This window comes from Microcaecilia unicolor, chromosome 2, assembly GCF_901765095.1.
Source record: "Microcaecilia unicolor chromosome 2, aMicUni1.1, whole genome shotgun sequence".
Lineage (NCBI taxonomy): Eukaryota > Metazoa > Chordata > Amphibia > Gymnophiona > Siphonopidae > Microcaecilia > Microcaecilia unicolor.
The window spans coordinates 444688307-444710197 of record NC_044032.1 but is presented as its reverse complement, the minus strand read 5'-3'; the positions used below and the strand labels follow the sequence as shown (position 1 = coordinate 444710197).

The window sequence follows — 21891 nt, the reverse complement described above, 5'->3', positions numbered from 1 at the left end:
CACCAGATGGCAAACCTCCTCCATTTAAAAGAGTAACACCTCTTAGTGGAAGCCAGCAAGACTCAGGAGACACCCTCCAAAAGACCCAAGGAAGTGAATTCTAGGCTCTCAACATCCAAGCTGACACACCCATAGGACTGGAGGATGGATGTAGAAGCAATCCCTCATTCTGTGTGATGAGGGTCGGAAAACACTTCAATCTCCATGGTTCTTCAGAGGACCTTTGTTTGTAGCATTCCATGTGCTGAACCTGAACTGAAATACTGCTACGTGATTTCTGATTATCTTATTCTAATTTCTCAACTTTCTGGCTGTAGGTTTAGCTACCTGATATTCTCCTTAATTTAATGCTTATTGCTTAATTAATTTCCCCTGTGAATCTGTATTGTGGTGCACTGCTATGTCTTCTAACCCTGCCTAGTTATATTCTACTGGAATTTGAAAGTTAAATCAACTAAAAATTCTTTGATCAGACTGTAGCATTCTGGTCATACCTAGAGAACTTTTTTTGATTCAGCACTTGGCTGACTCACTGGGACTTATAGAACCTCTGTCCACGTGGGTGTTGTCTACAGACCTCCGACACAATTGGAGGACTAGATAAAGATCTAATCGCGGATATTCAAAAGTTGGGAAAGAAGAGAGAGGTGATGTTGCTGGGAGATTTCAATCTGCCGGATGTAGATTGCAAGGTTCCATCTGCGGAATCGGAAAGAAGTAGAGAGATCGTGGATGCTTTTCAAAGTGCTCTGCTCAGACAAATGGTGACGGAACCCACAAGGGAGGGAGCGACGCTGGATCTGGTGCTCACAAATGGGGATAGTGTGTCAAATGTCCGAGTGGGTGCCTAACTGGGCAGCAGTGACCAAATAGTCTGGTTTGATTTGACAGCTGGAGGGCAGCCACTCAAAACTCAAAGTCCTAGATTTCAAGCATGCTGACTTTAGTAAAATGGGGGAATACCTGAGAAAGGAGCTGATGGGCTGGGAGGGCGTACGAGAAGTGGAAGGACAATGGTCCAGGCTGAAAGAAGCTATAAATAGGGCCACAAACCTTTATTGTAAGGAGAGTAAATAAAAGCAAGAGAAAAAGGAAACCAATATGGTTCTCCAAGCATGTGGCTGAGAAAATAAAGGCTAAAGAGTTAGCATTCCTGAAATACAGAAAAACTCAAGAAAAGGAACACGGAGAGGAATACTGGATGAAACCGAAAGAAGCCAAGAGAGAGATACGTCTGGCAAAAGCGCAAGCGGAAGAACAAATGGCTAGAAATGTAAGGAGAGGTGACAAAAATTTCTTCAGGTATATTAGTGAAAGGAGGAAGACTAAAAAGGGCATTGTGAGACAAAGATGCTAGGTAGATAATGATGAAGAAAAAGCAAAATTTGCTAAACAGATACTTTTGTTCTGTTTTCACAGAAGAAAATCCTGGAGAAGGACCACGATGGACTGGCAAAAGTACATATGAGCATGGAGTGGATATAGCACCGTTCATGGAAGAGAGTGTGTATGAACAACTTGAAAATCTAAAGGTGGAGAAAGCTATAGGATTGGATGGAATCCACCCCAGGATACTGAGGGAGCTCATAGAGGTTCCGGCGGGTCCTCTTAAAGATTTGTTTAATAAATCCTTGGAGACGGGAAAGGTTCCGTGGGATTGGAGAACGGTGGATGTGGTCCCTCTTCACAAAAGTGGTGATAGGGAAGAAGCTGGAAACTACAGGCCGATAAGCCTCACTTCGGTTATTGGAAAAGTAATGGAAGAGATGCTGAAGGATAGTGAATTTCCTGGAAGCCAATAAGTTGCAAGATCCGAGACAACATGGTTTTATCAAAGGTAAATCGTGCCAAACGAATCTCATTGAATTCTTTGACTGGGTGACCGGAGAACTGAATCATGGACGTGCTATACATGTAATCTACTTAGATTTCAGCAAAGCTTTTGACATGGTTCCCCACAGGAGGCTCTTGAATAAACTTGACAGGCTGAAGATAGGACCCGAAGTGGTGAACTGGATTAGGAACTGGTTGACAGACAGATGCCAGAGGGTGGTGGTTAATAGAATTCGCTCGGATGAGGGAAAGGTGAGTAGTGGAGTACCTCAGGGATCGGTGCTGAGGTCGATTCTGACAATGTATTTGTGAGTGACATTGCCGAAGGGTTAGAAGGTAAAGTTTGCCTTTTTGCGGATGATACTAAGATTTGTAACAGAGTGGACACCCGGGAGAGAGTAGAAAACATGAAAAAGGATCTGCAAAAGCTAGAAGAATGGTCTAAGGTTTGGCATTTAAAATTCAATGCGAAGAAATGCAAAGTTATGCACTTAGGGAGTAGAAATCCACGGGAGAAGTATGTGTTAGGTGGTGAGAGTCTGATATGTATGGACGGGGAGAGGGATCTTGGGATGATAGTATCTGAGGATCTAAAGGCAACGAAACAGTGTGACAAGGCGGTGACTGTAGCTAGAAGGTTGCTAGGCTGTATAGAGAGGAAAGGAGGTGTTGATGCTCCTGTATATGTCGTTGGTGAGGCCCCACCTGGAGTATTGTGTTCAGTTTTGGAGCCGTATCTTGCTAAGGATGTAAAAAGAATTGAAGCGGTGCAAAGAAAAGCTACAAGAATGGTATGGGATTTGCGTTACAAGACGTATGAGGAGAGACTTGCTGACCTGAACATGTATACCCTGGAGGAAAGGAGAAACAGGGGTGATATGATACAGATGTTGAACTATTTGAAAGGTATTAATCCGCAAACGAACCTTTTCCGTAGATGGGAAGGTGGTAGAACTAGAGGACATGAAATGACATTGAAGGGGGGCAGACTCAAGAAAAATGTCAGGAAGTATTTTTTCAGAGAGAGAGTGGTGGATACTTGGAATGCCCTCCTGCAGGAGGTGGTGGAGATGAAAACGGTAACGGAATTCAAAAATGCGTGGGATAAACATAAAGGAATCCTGTTCAGAAGGAAGGGATCCTCAGAAGCTTAGCGGAGATTGGGAGGCAGAGCTGGTGGGGGGAGCCGGGGCAGACTTCTATGGTCTGTGCCCTGAAAATGACAGATACAAATCAAGGTCAGGTATACACATAAAGTAGCACATATCAGTTTATCTTGTTGGGCAGACTGGATGGACCGTGCAGATCTTTCTCTGCCGTCATCTACTATGTTACTATAATTCCAGAAGAGGAGGGAATCATATCTGCTGCGGCCAGTATGGCGCGATCAGAATCATGGTTCCATGGTCTTGCTTGAGTTTCAACAAAGTTTTTCCTACTAGAGGTATCGGAGGAAAGCATATGGAAGACCTGTCCCCCAACTGAGGAGGAAGACATCTATCACTAGTCTGTCGTGAATCTGAAGCCTGGATCAGAATTGAGGAACCTTGTGACTGATCTGAGTGGCAAAAAGATCCACCGAGGGGGTGCCCCACGCTCGGAAGATCTTGCGGGCTATGCCCATATTGAGAGACATATTGAGAGACCACTTGTGCGGTTGCATCATCCTGCTCAGTCTGTCGGCCAGGATATTGTTTGTGCCTGTTAGAAAAGTGGCTTGAAGGAACGTGCCCAATGCCATACCTGGGCGTGATCTGGTGCCCTCTTGCTTGTTAGTGTAATACACTGCACCTGATTGTCTATTTGGATGAGAATAAGTTGGTGAAATAACCAGTCTCCCTTTAGAGCATTCCGGATCACCCAAACCTCCTGAATCTTCTGAGTCAGGTGGAGAAGAGTGCCCAGGGAAACCATCCTGAACTTTTCACCGACAAGAAATTTGCTCAGGGCCCTTCGGTCTAGTTTGGGACGCATCACCCCTGTCTTCTTCTGCACAAGGATCTGGAATAGAATCCCTGCCCTTCTTCTTCTGGTGGAATGGGTTTAACCAAATGGGCCTTCAGAAGGGCGGAACGTTCCTCTGCAAGTACCTGCCTGTGCTGAGAGCTGAATGAATGAGCACTCAATGGGCAACTTGGAGGTTTAGATGCCAATTGAGGGCGTATCCGAGACAGAGTATTTGAAGAACCCACCAGTCGGAGGTTACAAAAGGCCACCTTTTGTGAAAAGATTTTAGCCTCCCCCCCCCCCCCCGGCAAATCGTCCAGGACGGACACTGTTACTGTGGCTATGCTATGCTGGAGCCAGTGAAAAGCTCATCCCTTGTTTTGACTGGGGAGCAGCAGGTGCATTAGGCGCATGCTTGTTGACATGAATGAGCGAGCTGGGCCTGAGCCTGAGTAGGCTGGCGAACCAAACGAGTGTATCTACGAATAGAATACTAGTAGGAACTGCTCCACGGCTTGCCAAAAACCCTCCTGGATGAGGAGGTAGATACAGAAGGTGTCCAGCGGGAAAGAGAAGAGATTGTATCAGTATGCTTCTTGATTTGGTCAGTGACCTCCTCAACCTTCTCTCCAAACAGGTTATCCTCCCGACAAAGGCCATCCGCCAACCACTGCTGAACAGTGTTCCAAGTCAGAAACACACAGCCATGAAAGTCTGCACATTGCTAAACTTTGAGCAGAGATCCTGGCTGCCACATGAAAATGTGTCGTTAAGTGCCCCTGGCCAAGAACATTCAATACCCCTTCTGCTGCTTGACCAACTGGCGAAAAGGCTCAGCGTGCTCCAGAGAGCAAAATCTACAAAGTCTGACAGCTGTCACACCGAGCTTCGCAAGTAGACACTTGTGAAGAGCTGGTAGGACTGTATATGGGAGATGAGCATTGACGCCTGGTACATCTTCCTCCCAAAAGAATCCAGTGTTCTAGCTTCTCTACCTGGGGGTGCCGAGGTATAGTCTCCTGGCTCTCTTTAGAGCAGATTCCACCGCCATGGAATTGTGAGGCAACTGAGGCCTATCAAAACCAGATGTAATGTGGATCTGATACTGGGTATCAATCTTCTTGGGCATGACAGGGACCGAAAGAGGGGACTCCCAGTTCCTGACAAGGACTTCCTTGAGTACCTCATGGAAAGGTGCAGTCACAGCCTCCTCAGGAGGAGATGTAGAGTCCAGGACCTGTAGAGTCTTGGCCCTGAGCTCATCCTCCACTTCCAAAGGAAATGGAATGGCCGTCTCCTTTCAGGTGGAGGGGAGGGTTCAGAGGGAATCCCATAAGACTCATCTGAGGAAAAGTATCTGGGATCTTCCTCTGAATCCTATAAGCGCTCTTCCTTGGTGTTGGACAATCTCTCTCTGAGATTGCCGAGACTGAACCTGCCTCAAGGCCGAGGAACCATGTCCGCGAGAGCAATGTCGAGAAGTCGACTCCCGCCTCAACACCAGTGAAACTTCCTCCATCCTCCGATGTCAGGGGGAGGTGCCAGCTCGGGTAGCAGTCAACACCAGGACCTTAAGCGGTGCCAGAATCGGCAACAGGAGGTAGGGTAGGTGCAAGAGTCCCCGACACCACCGATGCTCACCGTTGCATAAGGCCATCCAGCAGTTGGAGTGCCGGTTGAGGCGCAGGTTTCAGAACCACTGGGGTTGATGCGGGACCGTGATCTCGGCTGCTTAGAGACAGGCACATCGGCAACTCCTATGTGGAGGGGGAGCAATCCTCCCGATACCGATGCTTCTCGGGTGTGAATCTCTCGATGCCCCGGAGCTCCTGGCACCATGCATCGAGGGCAACCAATGACAATGTTTCTTGGCCTTCACCCAAACCGTGTCACAAAGGCTCCTTAGTGCCGACGAGGACGATGTTGAATCATCACGTCGCCTCAGGGTCAGGTCCAACGATGAACGGTCCCGGGGGGGAAGGGGGGCTGCACAGCAGGAGGCCCCACTCGACACCTCACTGCTCCCAGTGTCTAAGGGTCTAGAAGAAGCCATGCTTACCGACACCAATGCAGACGCCTCTGACCTTGATGCCGATGCTGAGGAACCGGACTTTGCTCCAAAAATTCTCTCTCGCTGAGCCTCCTGGGAAACACAGTTAGCAGAGCTATGGTCAGGCCCAAGACACTGCAGATACCAAGAATGGGTGTCGTTTCCTGAGATAGTCCGATTGCACCAGGTACAGCTTGAAGCCGGACATGAACAAGAAAACTTCACTAGCTAAATCAAAAGGGGCAAGGCACGGATAGACCCGGTCGAAGTCAGGGCCTATAAACGGTCCAATGATGCAAAAAAAAAAAAAAAATTTATATAAGTAAACTTTAAACCAGGCAAAACAAATAAGAAATTAAGAGAAGGGAAAAAAATAAATAAATAAATAAATAAAAAGTCCTATAAGAGAAGCCACAAAGAAAATGAGAAAAAAAAATACAGTCTGAAGGCACAAAAAAGCTCTCAGATCGAACAAATGAGGAGAGGGTAAAAAACTAGCACCTTCTTCTCATGCAGAAAAAAAAGGGAACTGAGGAGACTGCGTTCGAGCGACAGGCAGGAAGGCACTTGCACATGCAAGGTGGAGCACGGCTCATGCTCCACAAAGCTCTTTTTTAGCTCCGATAAAATGCTGGACTGGGTGAAGCGGATTGTCATCCACTTGTGAGAATTTAGGAGCATGCTTGTGCTCAGAGAATCCTCCAGACCTTGCAAGCACCGCAATCTCCTAACAAGTCTTTTTCACAAGAGGAGCTCAATATCACTTTACAATCAATTACAGGCAAAATACTATCAAAGGTCTCTTTCACAATGATTTTAATTCACTCACCGAAATGAGAGAGGAAATCAGAGATTAAAATGTGCATTGCTGAAACCGCTAGCCACGTGGAAACTTGACAACAGATGCACTGCCAACACCGTGGCTATTACAGCATTTCACCACAAAGCTAAAGATATTGATCTCCTTTAACAAGAAACTGAGGATCTTAACAACAGATCCCAAAGAAACAACATACACATCCTAGGGATTCATAAAGGGGCCAAAGGTAACAATATGATAGCTTTCTTGGAAAAGTTAATACCCTCGCTGCTCGATCTGACGCTTGATCCATCCCTGGAAATCACACGCGCCCATCATGTTCCCTCGTCAAAAGCAGATCAGAAATATCCAAGGCCCATCGTTTTCTGCCTCCTTTGATACCAGCATATTCTCTCTGTACTGCAATCAGTGAAGATTAAATCTCCAATTCAACACGATGGCTTAAAAATCATGTTCTTCCCAGACCTCAACAAAACGTCAGTCCAGAAACAGAAAAAAATTCTTGTCCTACAGAGACCAACTCAAGAAATTGGAGGCCCAGTACGGGCTCTTTTATCCTGCCAGATTTAACGTCACAGTCCACGACACCACAAAGTCCTTTACTGACATGATGGCTCTACAAACTTTCCTGGACTCTTAAGGTTTGAAAACTCTTTTGTGGATATGTCTGCCAATTTCCCATTGTTTCCTACAACTCACAAGAAAAATGTCATTGCTGTTTTTTTTTTTCAATTCCCTTGTTGCTTGCCTTTAATATCGCAGCAGATTATTTTCCTTTTATATTATGTACCACTGACTACCTTTTATTAGTGTCATGGTGATTTACTTAGTCTTACTGATGTCTTGTACTAGCTGAATTCATTGTTATCAATCTGTCTCAATAACTTTGTGTTTATGTGTTTCTTATGACTGTTCTCACATTTTTTCCTTCAAATGGTTTAGGGATTCTACTTTCCTAGACCTACATTACCCTTATTAGGGTCAGAAATTTGCCTGCATTTTCTAGCCCTGGCAAACTAATGTTTTTTCAGGTTATACAAATGTATTACTGCAATTGTTGGTTTATAGAGATGCAGATATGTGATGCTTTTCATTCTTACTCTACTAATACCATTAATGTAGGCACATAAGTTTATGCTCAGTCCTGAGTGAACTTCCCTTCCACCCCCAATCATGCATATTATATCATTAAACGTAAATGGGTTAAAAAAAAAACTCAACAAAACCCCCCCACTATTTTCTTATCTTAACTCTATTAACCCTGATATTATTATGATCCAAGAGACTCATCTACTTGAAGCTGATAATAGACGTCTTAAAGATAACCATTTTATACTACCCGAGTACTCCCCTGCTCAACGAAATGGTGTTGCCATTCGAAAACCTTCCGTCACCATTTTATGGCAGTCCTCCGATACACAGGGTAGATGGCTGTTTATGGAACTTCTGATTTCAGGTACATCTTATGCCTTACTAAATATCTACGGTCCTAATTCTGAGTCCCCAGGATTTTTCAGGAGTCTTCTTCATCACGTTTACAATTTAAATCCACTAATATCATTGGAGGGGATTTTATTACAAGATCCAATACTAGATATAGTCTAAATACCCCTTAAGACGTTCCAAATCCACTCTAGCTATATTAAAGATCTATTTGGATTATGTGATTCCCCCCCTCACTCTGAGATTATATTTTCTACTCTCCTGCACACGGCAGCTTCTCCAGAATTGATTACTTTTTAATTTCTTCTACACTCCTTCCCTCTGTAGTTCTAAAATACGTGGATTAGTCATATTCGATCACTCTGTCATCTCCCTAAACTTTAATTCCCCTCAGCCTTCTAGCAATAGACCTCCCTAGAGATTGCAAACATCTCTCCTGCACGACCCAACGTTCACTGACTATATGAAAAACATTATTACAGAATACTGACAATAATAATCATAATGAAAAAGTAGCTAGCTGATGGGATGCATTTAAGGCTACAGCGAGAGGTGCCATAATAAAGTTTACAGCTTGGAAACGAAAGGAAAGAAAATCTAAAAACTCTTCACTGCAGAAAACTATTAAATCACTAGAAAATCAATACATTTCAGACAAGTTATCTTCAACATATTCAGAGCTGCAAAAAAACAAATGTGAATACAACAGCCTATTATCGCAGGAAACCTTATGTATCCACTCCCAGAAATCTTTATATTATGCTGAAAATAACAAATCCAGCCGCTTACTGACGCAGTATAAGTCTAAACATAAGAGATCCAGAATTTCTGAAATTCAGAAAATAACTCGCATATATAACTCATCCATCCATAGCTCAGAAATTTCAGAGCTTTTATAAAAAGTAGTATAGTTCCTACATTTCCTCATAACATATTAGAATCCTTAGATAAAAATCTCTCTGAACAGGAAATCCTTGCAGCCATGAAAGCCCTCTCCAAAAATAAGTCACTGGGGAACGATGGCTTCAATACAGAATTCTATTTAACTTTCTCTGACATTCTTGTTCCTATGCTCATCTAGCTTTACAATCTTATCTGACAACTCACCCAAAGGTTCCTTCCTGGAATCCACAATAATTGTCATCCCCAAACCAGATAAAGACCAAAATAAAGTTGAAAAGCAAAAACTTTTCGCTAAAATCCTCGCCTCGTGTCCAAACCACTCTCCCCTTCCTTTTACATAGAGATCAAAACAGCTTTATTCCTCATCGCCTTCCAAATGACAACTCCAGACTTAATATCCTGTCAAATGCCCACCCACTTGAATGGCTCTCTAGTTACCTTCTCTCTTGATGTGGAGAAGGCATTTGACAGGATACTACTACTAATCACTTCTATAGCGCTACTAGACATACGCAGCGCTGTACACTTCAGAATGGCAATATCTATTCTACTCCTTAACATGGTTTGGTTTGGGTGACAAATTCTTTAACATGGTCTGTCTTCTATATGACTAGACTTTGAGCCCGTAAAAACGGGCTATTATAGGAAGGGGGGGTTGAAAGGCCCGCCCCCACAGCCGAGTTTGCCGCTGCCCCTCCCCCTCCGAGTTCGCGCCCCCCCACCGAGCCGTCACCACCCACCTTCCACCCGGCCGGGCCCTCACTCCGCTATTGAAACAGCGAGGGTCCGGGAACGCAGCACTGAGCTCTGCTGAGCTGCCGACGTCGGCCTTCGTTCTTCTTCTCTGCCTGCAGCTGCCTGTCCCGCCCTCGTGTGACGTAACGTCGTCGAGGGCGGGACAGAGGCAGAGAAGAAGGAAGGGCGATGTCGGCAGCTCAGCAGAGCTCAGTGCTGTAAATAGTACCCTTTCCTGACCATTCTCCTGAAGAGAGGCACGAAACAAGGATGTCCTCTCTCTCTACTCCTTTTCAATCTTGTTCTGGAACCTCTGGCAATGGCAATTTGGCAGGGCTATTAGGCAGAATCCAAATATTATAGGAGCACAAACTGATTCAGAAGAATTTAAACTCTCTGTATATGATGCTGGAGAATCTACCTGTCTTGCATAACTGACACCATTGGTCAGGCCCGGGGCATGGCATCAAGGTACCAGGGATTCTCAGTACAAGGCTCCCCCTCTCCCCTTTCAAGGGACTATAGATCCAGTTTGGTGCACATCGCTTATGAAGCCCCTTGGGATCGATGTGCTTGCCTGCAGGGCTGAACGCCTGATTTGCCAACACCAGTGCTCTCAATGCTATGGTTTCTTGCCAAACAAACAGGCATTCTATCTCTTCTTTGAGCAAGGCCCAGGTTCATTCCTACCTGGGCTTCCTGCTCACTCAGGAATTGAACAGGATGCGCCAGTTTCCAACGAGCCACAACCAGGTCACTGATACTGTAACTCAAACTACTGCTTTGCTTTTAACTCTCTGTGCAGCTGTAGTTATTAAGGGCCCAGACCTGTCTGCTAGCCACGCTGCCACAAGGATATTCAATGCTGGGCCATGTCCGAGCACCAAAACTAAATATCCAGATTTAACTTAGCTGACGATGGTCAGCATTTAGAAAAACGCTGACTGCTACTGGCTCAATATTGACCAGAGTGTTTAGGAGAAATGGATCACAAATCACAATAAAGAAATAAAATTTGACTTGAGCTGCTCTGCAGAAAAAAATCAGACTGAGTTAGTTCCATGTGCAGATGAAAAGACATGCACAGTGAGCAGTTTCCAAAAGTTTCTGGAAGAATTGCTGGGGAGTTTACCACACCGGGCTCCATCGGATGACATCACTCATCACTGCTTGTCCTCGGAAAAATGGCTAGTTAGCATCTGCCCTGGATACTTTTAATGTAAAATCACTAAATTAGCGATTCTCAGTCTCCATCTAATAGCAGGAGAGCATGTGTCTGGTCTGGAGGATGATGAGGAAGTGATGTTTATTAATTTGGCTTACTGATTGCCTCCAATGTAACAATGACTCCTCTCTACAGCTGTTCATCAGACCCTAGAAATAAGAGTACTCTAGTACAGATTACAGTATGACTCGGAATCAAGGAAAAAAACAATTTCACTGAGAAAGAAGCATGTGTACTAGATAGGCATCTAGATGGAAAGTACAGGCCTATCAAAAAACAGACAACAGAATATACCATGTTATACATCCTACCTGCCTCCTCTAGAATATAACCCAGAATAAATGCCACCAGGAAACTGATTAAGTTTACAGTAAGAGGACTTCTACTATGGTGAGTATTCTCAATGGAAAATGGTAGAATAGTGAGGTTCCCCAGGGATCTGTGCTGAGACCACTGCTTTTTAACATATTTATAAATGATCTAGAGATGAGAGTAACTAGTGAGGTAATTAGATTTGCTGATGATGCAAAGTTATTCAAAGTTGTTAAATTGCAAGAGGATTGTGAAAAACTACAGGAGCTTACAAGACTGGGAGACTGAGCATCCAAATGGCAGATAATGTTTAATGTGAGCAACTGCAAAGTGATGCATGTGGGAAAGAGGAACCTGAATTATAGCTATTTAATACAAGGTTCCACATTAGGAGTCACCAATCAGGAAAGGGATCTAGGCATCATCGTTGATACTTTGAAACCCTCTGCTCAGTGGCTAAGAAAGCAAACAGAATATTAGGTATTATTAGGAAAGGAATGGAAAACAAAAATGAGAACATTATAATGCCTTTATATCGCTCCATGGTGCAACTGAACCTCAAATATTATGTGCAATTCTGGTCGCTGCATCTCAAAAAAATATATAGTGGAGTTAGAAATAAGGTACAGAGAAGGGCGACAAAATTGATGAAGGGGATGGGACGATTTCCCTATGAGGAAAGGCTAAAGCGGCTAGGGCTCTTCAGCTTGGAGAAAAGATGGCTGAGGAAGATATGATAGAGGTCTATAAAATAATGAGTGGAATAGAATAGATAGATGTGAATCACTTGATTACTCTTTCCAAAAATACTAGGAAGCATGCAATGAAGCTACAAGGTAGTAAATTTAAAACGGATCGAAGTAAATATTTTTTCACTCAACATGTAATTAAACTCTGGAATTTGTTGCCAGAGACTGTAGTAAATGTGGTTAGCTTAGCGGGGTTTAAAAAAGGTTTGTATGGCTTCCAAAAGGAAAAGTCCATAGACCATTAATAAAATGGACTTGGGGAAAATCCATTGCTTATTTCTAGGATATACACAACAATAACTGGACCAAACTGTAGTATTGCAATTTGTATCAAATATGGCTATAAAGGCTGTAGAGGTAATCTCATATCATTAAAGATCATTGCATGCCAACCTATAAAATGGCTCCTAGGTCAATGCACATTTGTAATCATCGAACACCTCCAGCCAACCGGTAGTGTCTTATATTGTTAGTATATCTATATTTCAGCTACGTATAGCTTTAAACATCCTACCGTTCAAAAAATCAACATTATTGCAAAATGTAAGCAAATAATGCACAAAAAATGTAACTTAGCTTAAAAGCTCCAGAATTGATGTATTATCTTCCATAGCTGGAGCTCATCTGGTTTCATCAGAACTATAGTGAAACCTCACTGGCAACTCCGGTACTGTGGTTAGCCCGACAGGACCCTGTTTCGCGGTCTCATGCTTTGTCAAGGGCATCAGTCTAGCAACAGTACTTCATCTCTATAAATCGCCAGTACTGTTGCTAGACTGATGCCCTTGACAAAGCATGAGACCGCGAAACAGGGTCCTGTCGGGCTAACCACAGTACCGGAGTTGCCAGTGAGGTTTCACTATAGTTCTGATGAAACCAGATGAGCTCCAGCTATGGAAGATAATACATCAATTCTGGAGCTTTTAAGCTAAGTTACATTTTTTGTGCATTATTTGCTTACATTTTGCAATAATGTTGATTTTTTGAACGGTAGGATGTTTAAAGCTATACGTAGCTGAAATATAGATATACTAACAATATAAGACACTACCGGTTGGCTGGAGGTGTTCGATGATTACAAATGTGCATTGACCTAGGAGCCATTTTATAGGTTGGCATGCAATGATCTTTAATGATATGAGATTACCTCTACAGCCTTTATAGCCATATTTGATACAAATTGCAATACTACAGTTTGGTCCAGTTATTGTTGTGTATGTTTACTAAGTGTTAGGACAAAACTGAGCCATTAATTCAATATTTGTATATATTTCTAGGATAAGCAGCATAAAAATGTACTGTTTTGGGATCTTGCTGGATACTTGTGACCTGGGTTGGTAACTGCTGGAAACAGGATGCTGGGCTTGGTGGACCTTCGGTCTGTCCCAGTATGGCAATAATTATGTACTTATGTCCTAGTTGGTGTCTTGAATCCTGACCCAACATTTTCTCAGCCTGAATTCCACGTCCTATATACATTATACCACCTGTTTAGTAGCAAGCTCACCTATTTCGTTCAGACTTTCTGCAACCTTTGTACCACCCCTCCCTATGTATCCACTGCATTCTCTCATCCCTGCCTCTCACCTCCTGCCTGCTATTGCTTTGAGAATCAAACAAATATAAAGCGATTGTTTTCCAAAATTGTTATTGATTTGTTCGCCATGCAGCTGACTGGATTAAGATGTGAAATGTGGCCCTGCAGACGGAGTCAATAAGGCAGTACTCCACGCTGGCTCTAATGTGTATTGATTGTAACTGCCGTTCCTGTTACACGCTCAGCAGCACGCACTGAGTAATAAACAATCTAGCTCTGACTCTTGCTCTCTTATTTCTTTAACACTCTCCTATTGATTTTTCTTTAAAGGCTTTCTTATTTATTACTATAGCTTTTTTTTCTACCTAGTTTTGACCTAGTTTTGAGCACTTGAATAAGGGAGATGCTGATTAATCCTGACAAGGTCTTGGCTAACATGGCTTTCCAGGTGTGATGGTTTGCTGATACGAAGCAGCGAGACAAAAGTGTTCCCATATGAATGCTATGCCAAGTCACAGGAAGTGACCTAAGTCACCTGATAAAAAAATAGCATCCCTCACTGGGGAGGTTTTCCTTAAACATTATTTAAAGCTGCATTAAAAGCCTGGCTTTTTACCTAGCCCTTACAGTCATCCTAGAACATAACTGTTTGAGGCTGGACAGTTTTTCTATTTTGTCCCTTATTTGTTCCCTTCCTTACTCTGCCCTCTCCCCCTTTCCCATAATGTCCTCCCCTGTCCTAGAATTCTTACCCTGTGTCCTCTGTCCCTCCATCCCTTTACCTTCTTTATCTTTCAAATATGCCTATATCTTGCACGACTGTACTCTTTTCTGTCAATTATCATTCCTTCCCATTTTTAATGGTTTTTTGGTCTCTTGTAAACTGCCTAGATCTGCCAGTTAGGCATGGCAGTATAGCAAATTTAATGAAACCATAAATCCTAAATTCTAAGTAGAAATCATGCCTCAAGAATGATAAAGCGCTGGCTTTATAGGAGGAAGAGCGAGCATAAAAGTTCTGTGAAAGTGTTTACTACACATTTACCTGAAAGTCTCAAGCCTGAGCTTCAGAACCCCCCTGCAATGGTAATGGGATCTCAGCTCTGTCAGTACACCTGAATCCTGCACCACAAGAGGAAGGGAGCACTGAGAGGAGGCTACGATTTGACACCCAATGCACAAAAGGCATTGAATGTAGCTGGTGCCGAGTATGCAAGAGAAAATAGTTTACTTGAAAATGTAGCACACACCTTGAATGAAATGAAATGAGAAAACCAGGCAAGGACACTACAGTATCTACCCACTACCATAATAATACCTTCTTCATACTTCTTCAGTATATTTCAAACAAAAAATGTTTTAAAAACTTTCCAATATTTCCTCATCTCTCCTTCTGCCCCACACAGATGCCTCTTTCTCCTCAGTCCTACAATTCCATCTATGCCCTTTCCTTCTTCACTGTCGTATCTAGAAAAAAAAATGCTAAAAATGTAGAGCGAGGTGTTGAGATTTTCTGTCTTCCACTCATGCTTTTGTCATCTTGATGTTCTCTTGCTTTCAACTTACTGGATATGCTTCTCTGTGCTCATCTTTGAGCTCCATTTACATTTTGAATGTTAATTTTTTGGCCTTATGTTTTCAAAAGAGGTGTCTGAAAATATTTGCCTCATTTGAGGAACTTATATTTACAGTTGTGGGCAAAAATTTGAGCATCCCTGGTCAAACTCTATGTTTCAAAGAATCCATAAGTGAACAGAAGCCGTCTCTAAATAGTACAAAACTAAACATATCATCTTTCTGCAAATTTTAATGCATAATTACTTTTTGCTGATTTTAGCAGATTGACAGTAATAGAAGTACAAATGGCAGATGCAAAAATTTCATTTATTACTACTTTTTATTAAGTTGTTATTAATAGGGGTCTTTTTCATGAAATGCGTTCAGCAAGTGGTGTTCATTGTTTTTTTAAGCTGGGGCCACTTTGGATTCTAATGAGCTTACGGAGAGTCGACATATCTTCCCATGTGGGGCCACGACACTGCTGACTTGTCAGTAATGACATCCATCTCCACCAGCCTACCTCAAACTTCATTGGGGGGGGGGGGTTTACCCTCAAGGTTGTATGCATTTCCAAAATGTATTCTCTTGTCTACTGAGAAATGCCTTGTCCTTCAAGCATGTAGCTCTTCTCCCAATCCATTTTCCCCTTCATGTCCTGAGCCTGGGTAGAGAGAGGCAGAGCAGCAGATAAAACTGCAGAAAAACAATGGGGGATGCGTAAGAGGTCTCTGGGAGCCACTATTGGCCTCCGGGCCTTGCATTAAAGAACACTGTATTAAAAACAGTATGCAATAGCATAAGACAATGTACTTAAACTCATGCATTACCTACATAGCATGGAATGATGCACAGAATAAGTGTGGACTACACCTTTCCCTTCTCCCTCGTCCTCCCCTCCCCCCACCCCACCAGTTCATGAAACTTCACTTCTTATGCTGGTGACGGCAGCAGCAGCTACAACAGGCTGCCTGAGCCAAATCAGCATCTTTCCTCTGCTGCATCCCACCCTTGCGTAAACAGGAAGTGGAGTCAAAAGGGAAGATCACTGCACAGAAAAGCACTGGGTTGGCACAGGCAGCCTGTTATGGCTGCCGCTGCTGGCAAGGAAGTAAAAAAGTGAGGTTTGACAGACCAGGGTAGGGTTGGGGGGGGGGGGGGGGGGGGGAGGAGACTGGAGGAGGACAAGGGAGGTATGATGGACGCATGGGAAGGAGGACTGAAAAAGGAGAGAGAGAGAGGTCTGAGGGGACTGAGGGAAGAAGAGGGATGTGCTGGACTTCCTAGGGGGGAGAGGGGTGGGGAGATTGTCGAGAGAGATAGAGGAAGAGGTGCAGAGGGTGACAGGAGAGAGGACTATGGGAGTGGGCTGGGTAAAGAGGATGATGCCAGCCCATGGAGTAAAGGACAGATATAGCAGAATTAGAAAAGGAGTGGAGGAGTGGCCTATTGGTTAGGGTGGTGGACTTTGGTCCTGGGGAACTGAGGAACTGAGTTCGATTCCCACCTTAGGAACAGGCAGCTCCTTGTGACTCTGGGCAAGTCACTTAACCCTCCATTGCCCCATGTAAGCCGCATTGAGCCTGCCATGAGTGGGAAAGCACGGGGTACAAATGTAACAAAAAAAAAAAAGGTTTCAAAAGAAATGCGACCAAAATGATAAAGGTGATGGAACTCCTTTCGTATGAGGAAAGGCTAAAGAGGTTAGGGCTCTTCAGTTTGGAAAAGACAAAGATGAGGTGAGATATGATTGAGGTGTACAAAATCTTGAGAGGTGTAGAATGAATAGAAGTAAATCGATTTACTCGTTCCAAAAGTACAAAAGACTAGGGGGACACTCAAGGAAGTTACATGGAAATACTTTTAAAACAAATAGGAAGAAATATTTTTTTCACTCAACAAATAGTTAAGCTCTGGAACTCATTACCAAAGGATGTGGTAACAGCAGTTAGCTTATCTGGGTTTTAAAAAGGTTTGGACAAATTCCTGGAGGAAAAGTCCATAGTCTGCTGTTCAGACAGAAATTAGGAAAGGCATTCCTGACCCTGGGATTGGCAGCATGGATTCTTGCTACTATTTGGGATTCTGCCAGGTACATGTAACCTGGATTGGCCACTGTGGAAACAGGATACTGAGCTAAATGGATCACTGGCCTGCTTCAGTACGGCTATGTTTATGTTCTTATGATGATGTCAAATCCTTCTGTGTCCTCAGTGTGGGGATCTGAAGATGCTTTGTCCTAACAGGTGCTACCATCGCCCAATGTCAAGGCAAGTGACGACGGCCTCAATAGATCGGACTTACGTGTGTCAGTTTTCTGCTGTTCGTCTCTACTCTCCAGGGTCTTCATCTCTAGACAGAATTTAGAGACTGAGGCATCATGTCCAAGCCCTAGGCATGGCAAATACCAATCTAGGAGTGCTTTTTTAAACCACTGGAAGTTTTTTGGGGACATAGGAGAAAAAAATGGCCGCAGTGAAATCAGAACAACTGAATGATGAAAAACACTTAAAATTTCCCAGTCAAAAAATAAATCACATCTAAGCGGACTGAACTGCTGTGGAAAAATAAGAAAACTTAAGAGCCACAAAAGCTAAGGAGACTAAGAGAAAGAAGGAGGTCCTGCTCCAATTTACAAGAGAAAAGACGAGATTGAAAAAAAAAAAAAAAAAGCAGGGAAGGCACAATGTGAAGAGAGACCAAAGAAGCGTCCTCTTAGTTCCACTGGGGGGGGGGGGGGGGGGGGGGGGGGGGGGGTAGGAAAAAAAAAAAAAAGATGACTGCCTGGTCCCGCATGGCTGAGGTGAGCAGAAAGGTATCCATGCAAGCACAGTTGGTGCTGCCAAAGACTTCTAGAACCTCTTCTCTGAGAAGTCCACTGGCTCAATAACCAGGAGCAGTCAGACTCAGCAAAATATTTCTCACGAGAAGTCTAGGTTTGAGTCTGCCTTGGCATATTAGATGAACATCCAAGCTCAGGGTAACAGCACCGAGGTATGGGTTCTCTCTGGGACTCCAGCATAGTTTCCTCCCCCAACAGGTTGGAAAGAAGCACCACATCAGTCACTGCCAGCTCCGATATCCTGCAAGGCACTAGCATTGACAACTGACCAACACACAGGATGTAGGTCTCCAAGATGGAATGGAGTGGCATCACAGTAGGCACGAGCATCCTCAATGCCTCAGTGACGTGCTGCTACAGGATGAACCCCAGCAACTCTTGCAGCATGACTTTGAACTGTAGGGCAAGCATCTGTAAATGAAGGGCCGGTACCGATGTGGAGACAGCCTGTGAAGATGTCACTGCCAAATTAGATGCAGAGTCTCAGTTTCAGGAAGACTGGCGCATCAGCACCACTTCAACAGAGGGGAAGCAGTCCTCATGGCACTGACAGTGCCCCAGCACCGTTCCCTCTAAGCTGATGAGTCCTTCATCTACAGTCTTGCTAGTGAGTGGTGCTGTTTCACTATCACATTTCTAATAGTCAAGGGCAGGCAAGTTCTACAGGACTCCAGGTAATCTGCCTGTCCCTAGATACTGAAACACAATATTGAAGCACCACCCCCTACTGGTAGCAATGAAACTGGACAATTCCCGCTCAGCGTAGATGGAACAGTGTGCCCCAGAACTCCTTGCACAGTGGTGGACTGATGCTGGTGCTTCTTCGCCATCACATCATCGGAGTCCTTCGGTGTCAATGAAGATGAGATAGAATCCACGTGCATCTTCAGTGTCAAGTCTGAGGATATTCAACCCAGTCAGCTGCTATCGGCACTTGACCTCGAGGCAGGGGGAGACCTCCTCAATGCCAATGTGTCAGCAGAGTTCCAGAAATCATGGGGACTGATAATCGATTAATTGGACTTCTGCACGACACAAGTCTCTTGCACACAGCCTCTCTACTTTTCTGAGTTCTGCTCTGCATTTGAGCAGAGAGAGAGAGCAATTAGAGGACTTATGATCAGTGCCCTGACATTCTAGGCACATGTCTCGTGTGTCAGTCACAGACATGGTCCTATTATGCTGTGCACTGTTTAAACCCACTGGCAGGCTTCTGGGACATCATGGGAAAAATAGACTCAGAAAAATCAAACGGCTCAAAGACAAAGAAAGAAAAGATCTTTCAGGTGTTTTTTTTTTCCCTTTAACTGGACGAGAGCTCAGGCCTATAAATGGCCGCGAGCCACCAAAAAAAGACAAAAAACCAAAAGGGCAAAAAACTAAGAAGAAAAGCAGAACGGGAAGGAAACAACTAAAAAAATTTTAAGATGATAAAAATCCTGAGCTACTCACTGACTAGAGGAGGCAGGCAGAAAAGCAAAAAATTACTGAAGAGAAAGCTTACTTGCTGTCGCAATAGAAGACAAGTCGTCTCAGTTCCGTGGAGAAAATAAAACTGCAGGTCCCAAGCGACTCAGGCAGGCAGGAAGGCACTTGTGTATATGTGGTGCAGGCCTACCAAAGGCTTCTAGAAGTTTGTTAGGAATGCTGGGTAGCATTGGTGCCAGGGGATGTCACCTACTTGTGAGTATCCAAAGTCCTTGCTTGTCCTTTGAGAAACCTTGCTATGCTAGTGCTGATATCTCCCCCACAACTTTGCCAGTTTATCTCAGGCCCAACTTCCAGTACTTGTTACATTCCAAAACTGGGAGTTCACACACATTTCTCTGGCAAAGCAGTTCTATGCTGGTCTACCATGCCGTGGTTTGTTCCCGTACTGATGGTTCTCAAATTTCTCCTGTGAGGCAACATAACACATCACATCTGGTCTTATATCTTGCTTACACCTTGCAGTTCAAAGCAGGTAACAGTAACATCAAGAGCCAGGACAATCCATTGGGAAGACAGTTTTTAAAAAAGAGAAATTAAAATTATGGTTTAAAAAAAAATCTCTTTCTGTAGAACAAGTTTCTGAAAAATCAGAGTCTTAATATTCTTCCTAAACGACAGATAAGAGTGAGATAACAGAAATGACCTGGCAAACTGTTTCAAATGACTGATGGCTTGAAATTCCAGTGTCATTTGAGACATTTTTAGTATTTTCCTTCCACTTGGCAAAGTAAAAGAGAACAAAGCATCCCCTTCAATAAAAGCACTCTGAACACTGCACTGTACCTTCTCATCACTATGTTTAGATACTCTGCCCTGTAGAGGTAATGGACACCCCATTTCTTATCCACTCCTCTCAAAAATGAAAATGCCACTAACCTTTGCTTCTCCAGGCACAAGGAGACACGCTCATCATATCTATAGTAATGTGCTTTGGAATGATCAAAAGTGCTGTATGGTAATCCCATGGTTTCAGCCACCGAATCTGCAAGAAAATAAATGGGAAGCAAGGGAAACTTTAGGAACAACCACCAAAAAAAAAAAAAAGAATCCAAGTTCAAATAGATGGCAGTGAGAGAAACCACCACCACCTAGGTCTAGTTATCCGGCTCAGCCAGCCTAGGAGCAGACTTGGAGTGAGCTTGTGAGTGCATAACTAGTTTTCCTGAGGGTCATGATGTTGAATGTGGCACAATAGGAAGGATGAAATGAGAGAAATGGAAAACATGAGAGAAATAATAGCAACTGTATATTGTGGACCCTGGCATGGAAACCTCAGGAGTACAGTATGTGGATACAGCGATTCTTAGAATCTGTAGCTCGATCAGTTCTATCATCAGTACGAAAAAAATGGTTCCCAAGAAGAAATGTAAACATGGGAGTGAAAGAGGATAACACTATTGCATCTCCAATGAGAACAGAAGTGGCACACATCTCCCAGACTGAGAGAATACAGCCCATATCACTTGGCACTATTACTCTAGGCAAAGCTGTCTGCCCTCTCAGACAAGCTGAAAGAAGCAACATACACAGGATGTGACTGATCAGGATCCAAAGATGTATAGATGCTGCCAAGAGGAAAAGCAAGCTCCAATAACACTGAATATTAGCACACACTTTAAATACTATTCAAAAGAAGATTAGAAATCTTAATTTGAACAGGCCAATATAGCAAACATATCTGCCATAGACTGACAGAAGTGGAAATGTTATAAATATACCTATACCTTCATTTGTAGGTTGTACAACTCTGTCTAAACCACGTGACTGGTAGAACTCTCGGATCCGTTTATCTTCATCTATGAAACAAAAGAAAATTGAGATCAATTCTAGTTGATTTCTAATGGAGGTATAAGCTAGTACTGCAAGGAAGCAGAACTTGTGTATGAAAATCTGAACTCCAACTCTCTTAACAGATGATTCCCCCACCTGCCTGTAGACTCCGACACCATTCAAAATACCGCAACAATGAGTGTTTAAAAAAAGGCATACCTGGTGCAGAAGAAATTGATTGAATAAACAAGCATGCACCCACTCACTGTACAGATCTCTCAGACAAGAGTACAAACATCCTGTAGCAATTCAGCAAAAATTCAAGGGGATAGCTCTTTCAATGAAAGGTTTCTTCCTTGAACAGCAGTTAATGTATTCTGGAGTAGAGAATGACACGGGGCTGAAGTAACCGCGGGGATGGAGACAGGAACAGCAGCCACGGAGACGGGGCGGGGACAGAGCCCATGAAGACAGGAACAAACTTTGTCCCCATGTCACTTTCTACTTTGAAGCCTGTCAATCAACTGGACTGTTATTTATGTTTGATTGATGCAGATGACAATATTTTTTCTATTTGTAATTTAAACACAACAGTTACACAGCATATTGTTCCTTTTTATACTTTAATAAAAAGATTTAAATATAAAATCATAAGTGTTCGAGGCTTCTGCAGATGA

The 21891-nt window shown here is 43.5% G+C and overlaps 1 protein-coding gene across 3 annotated transcripts in view; it reads right to left on the bottom strand.

The window, feature by feature from the left end:
- PCGF1 (polycomb group ring finger 1) overlaps nt 1–21891 on the bottom strand; it is a 121323-nt gene that overhangs the window by 62396 nt on the left and 37036 nt on the right. For all 3 annotated transcript variants that reach the window (XM_030190884.1, XM_030190886.1, XM_030190885.1), the window contains exons 4-5: nt 21169–21240; nt 20321–20426 (exon numbers count right to left, since the gene is read on the bottom strand). In XM_030190884.1, coding sequence (XP_030046744.1) covers nt 20321–20426; nt 21169–21240 — 178 coding nt within the window. The remainder of the gene's footprint in view (nt 1–20320; nt 20427–21168; nt 21241–21891) is intronic.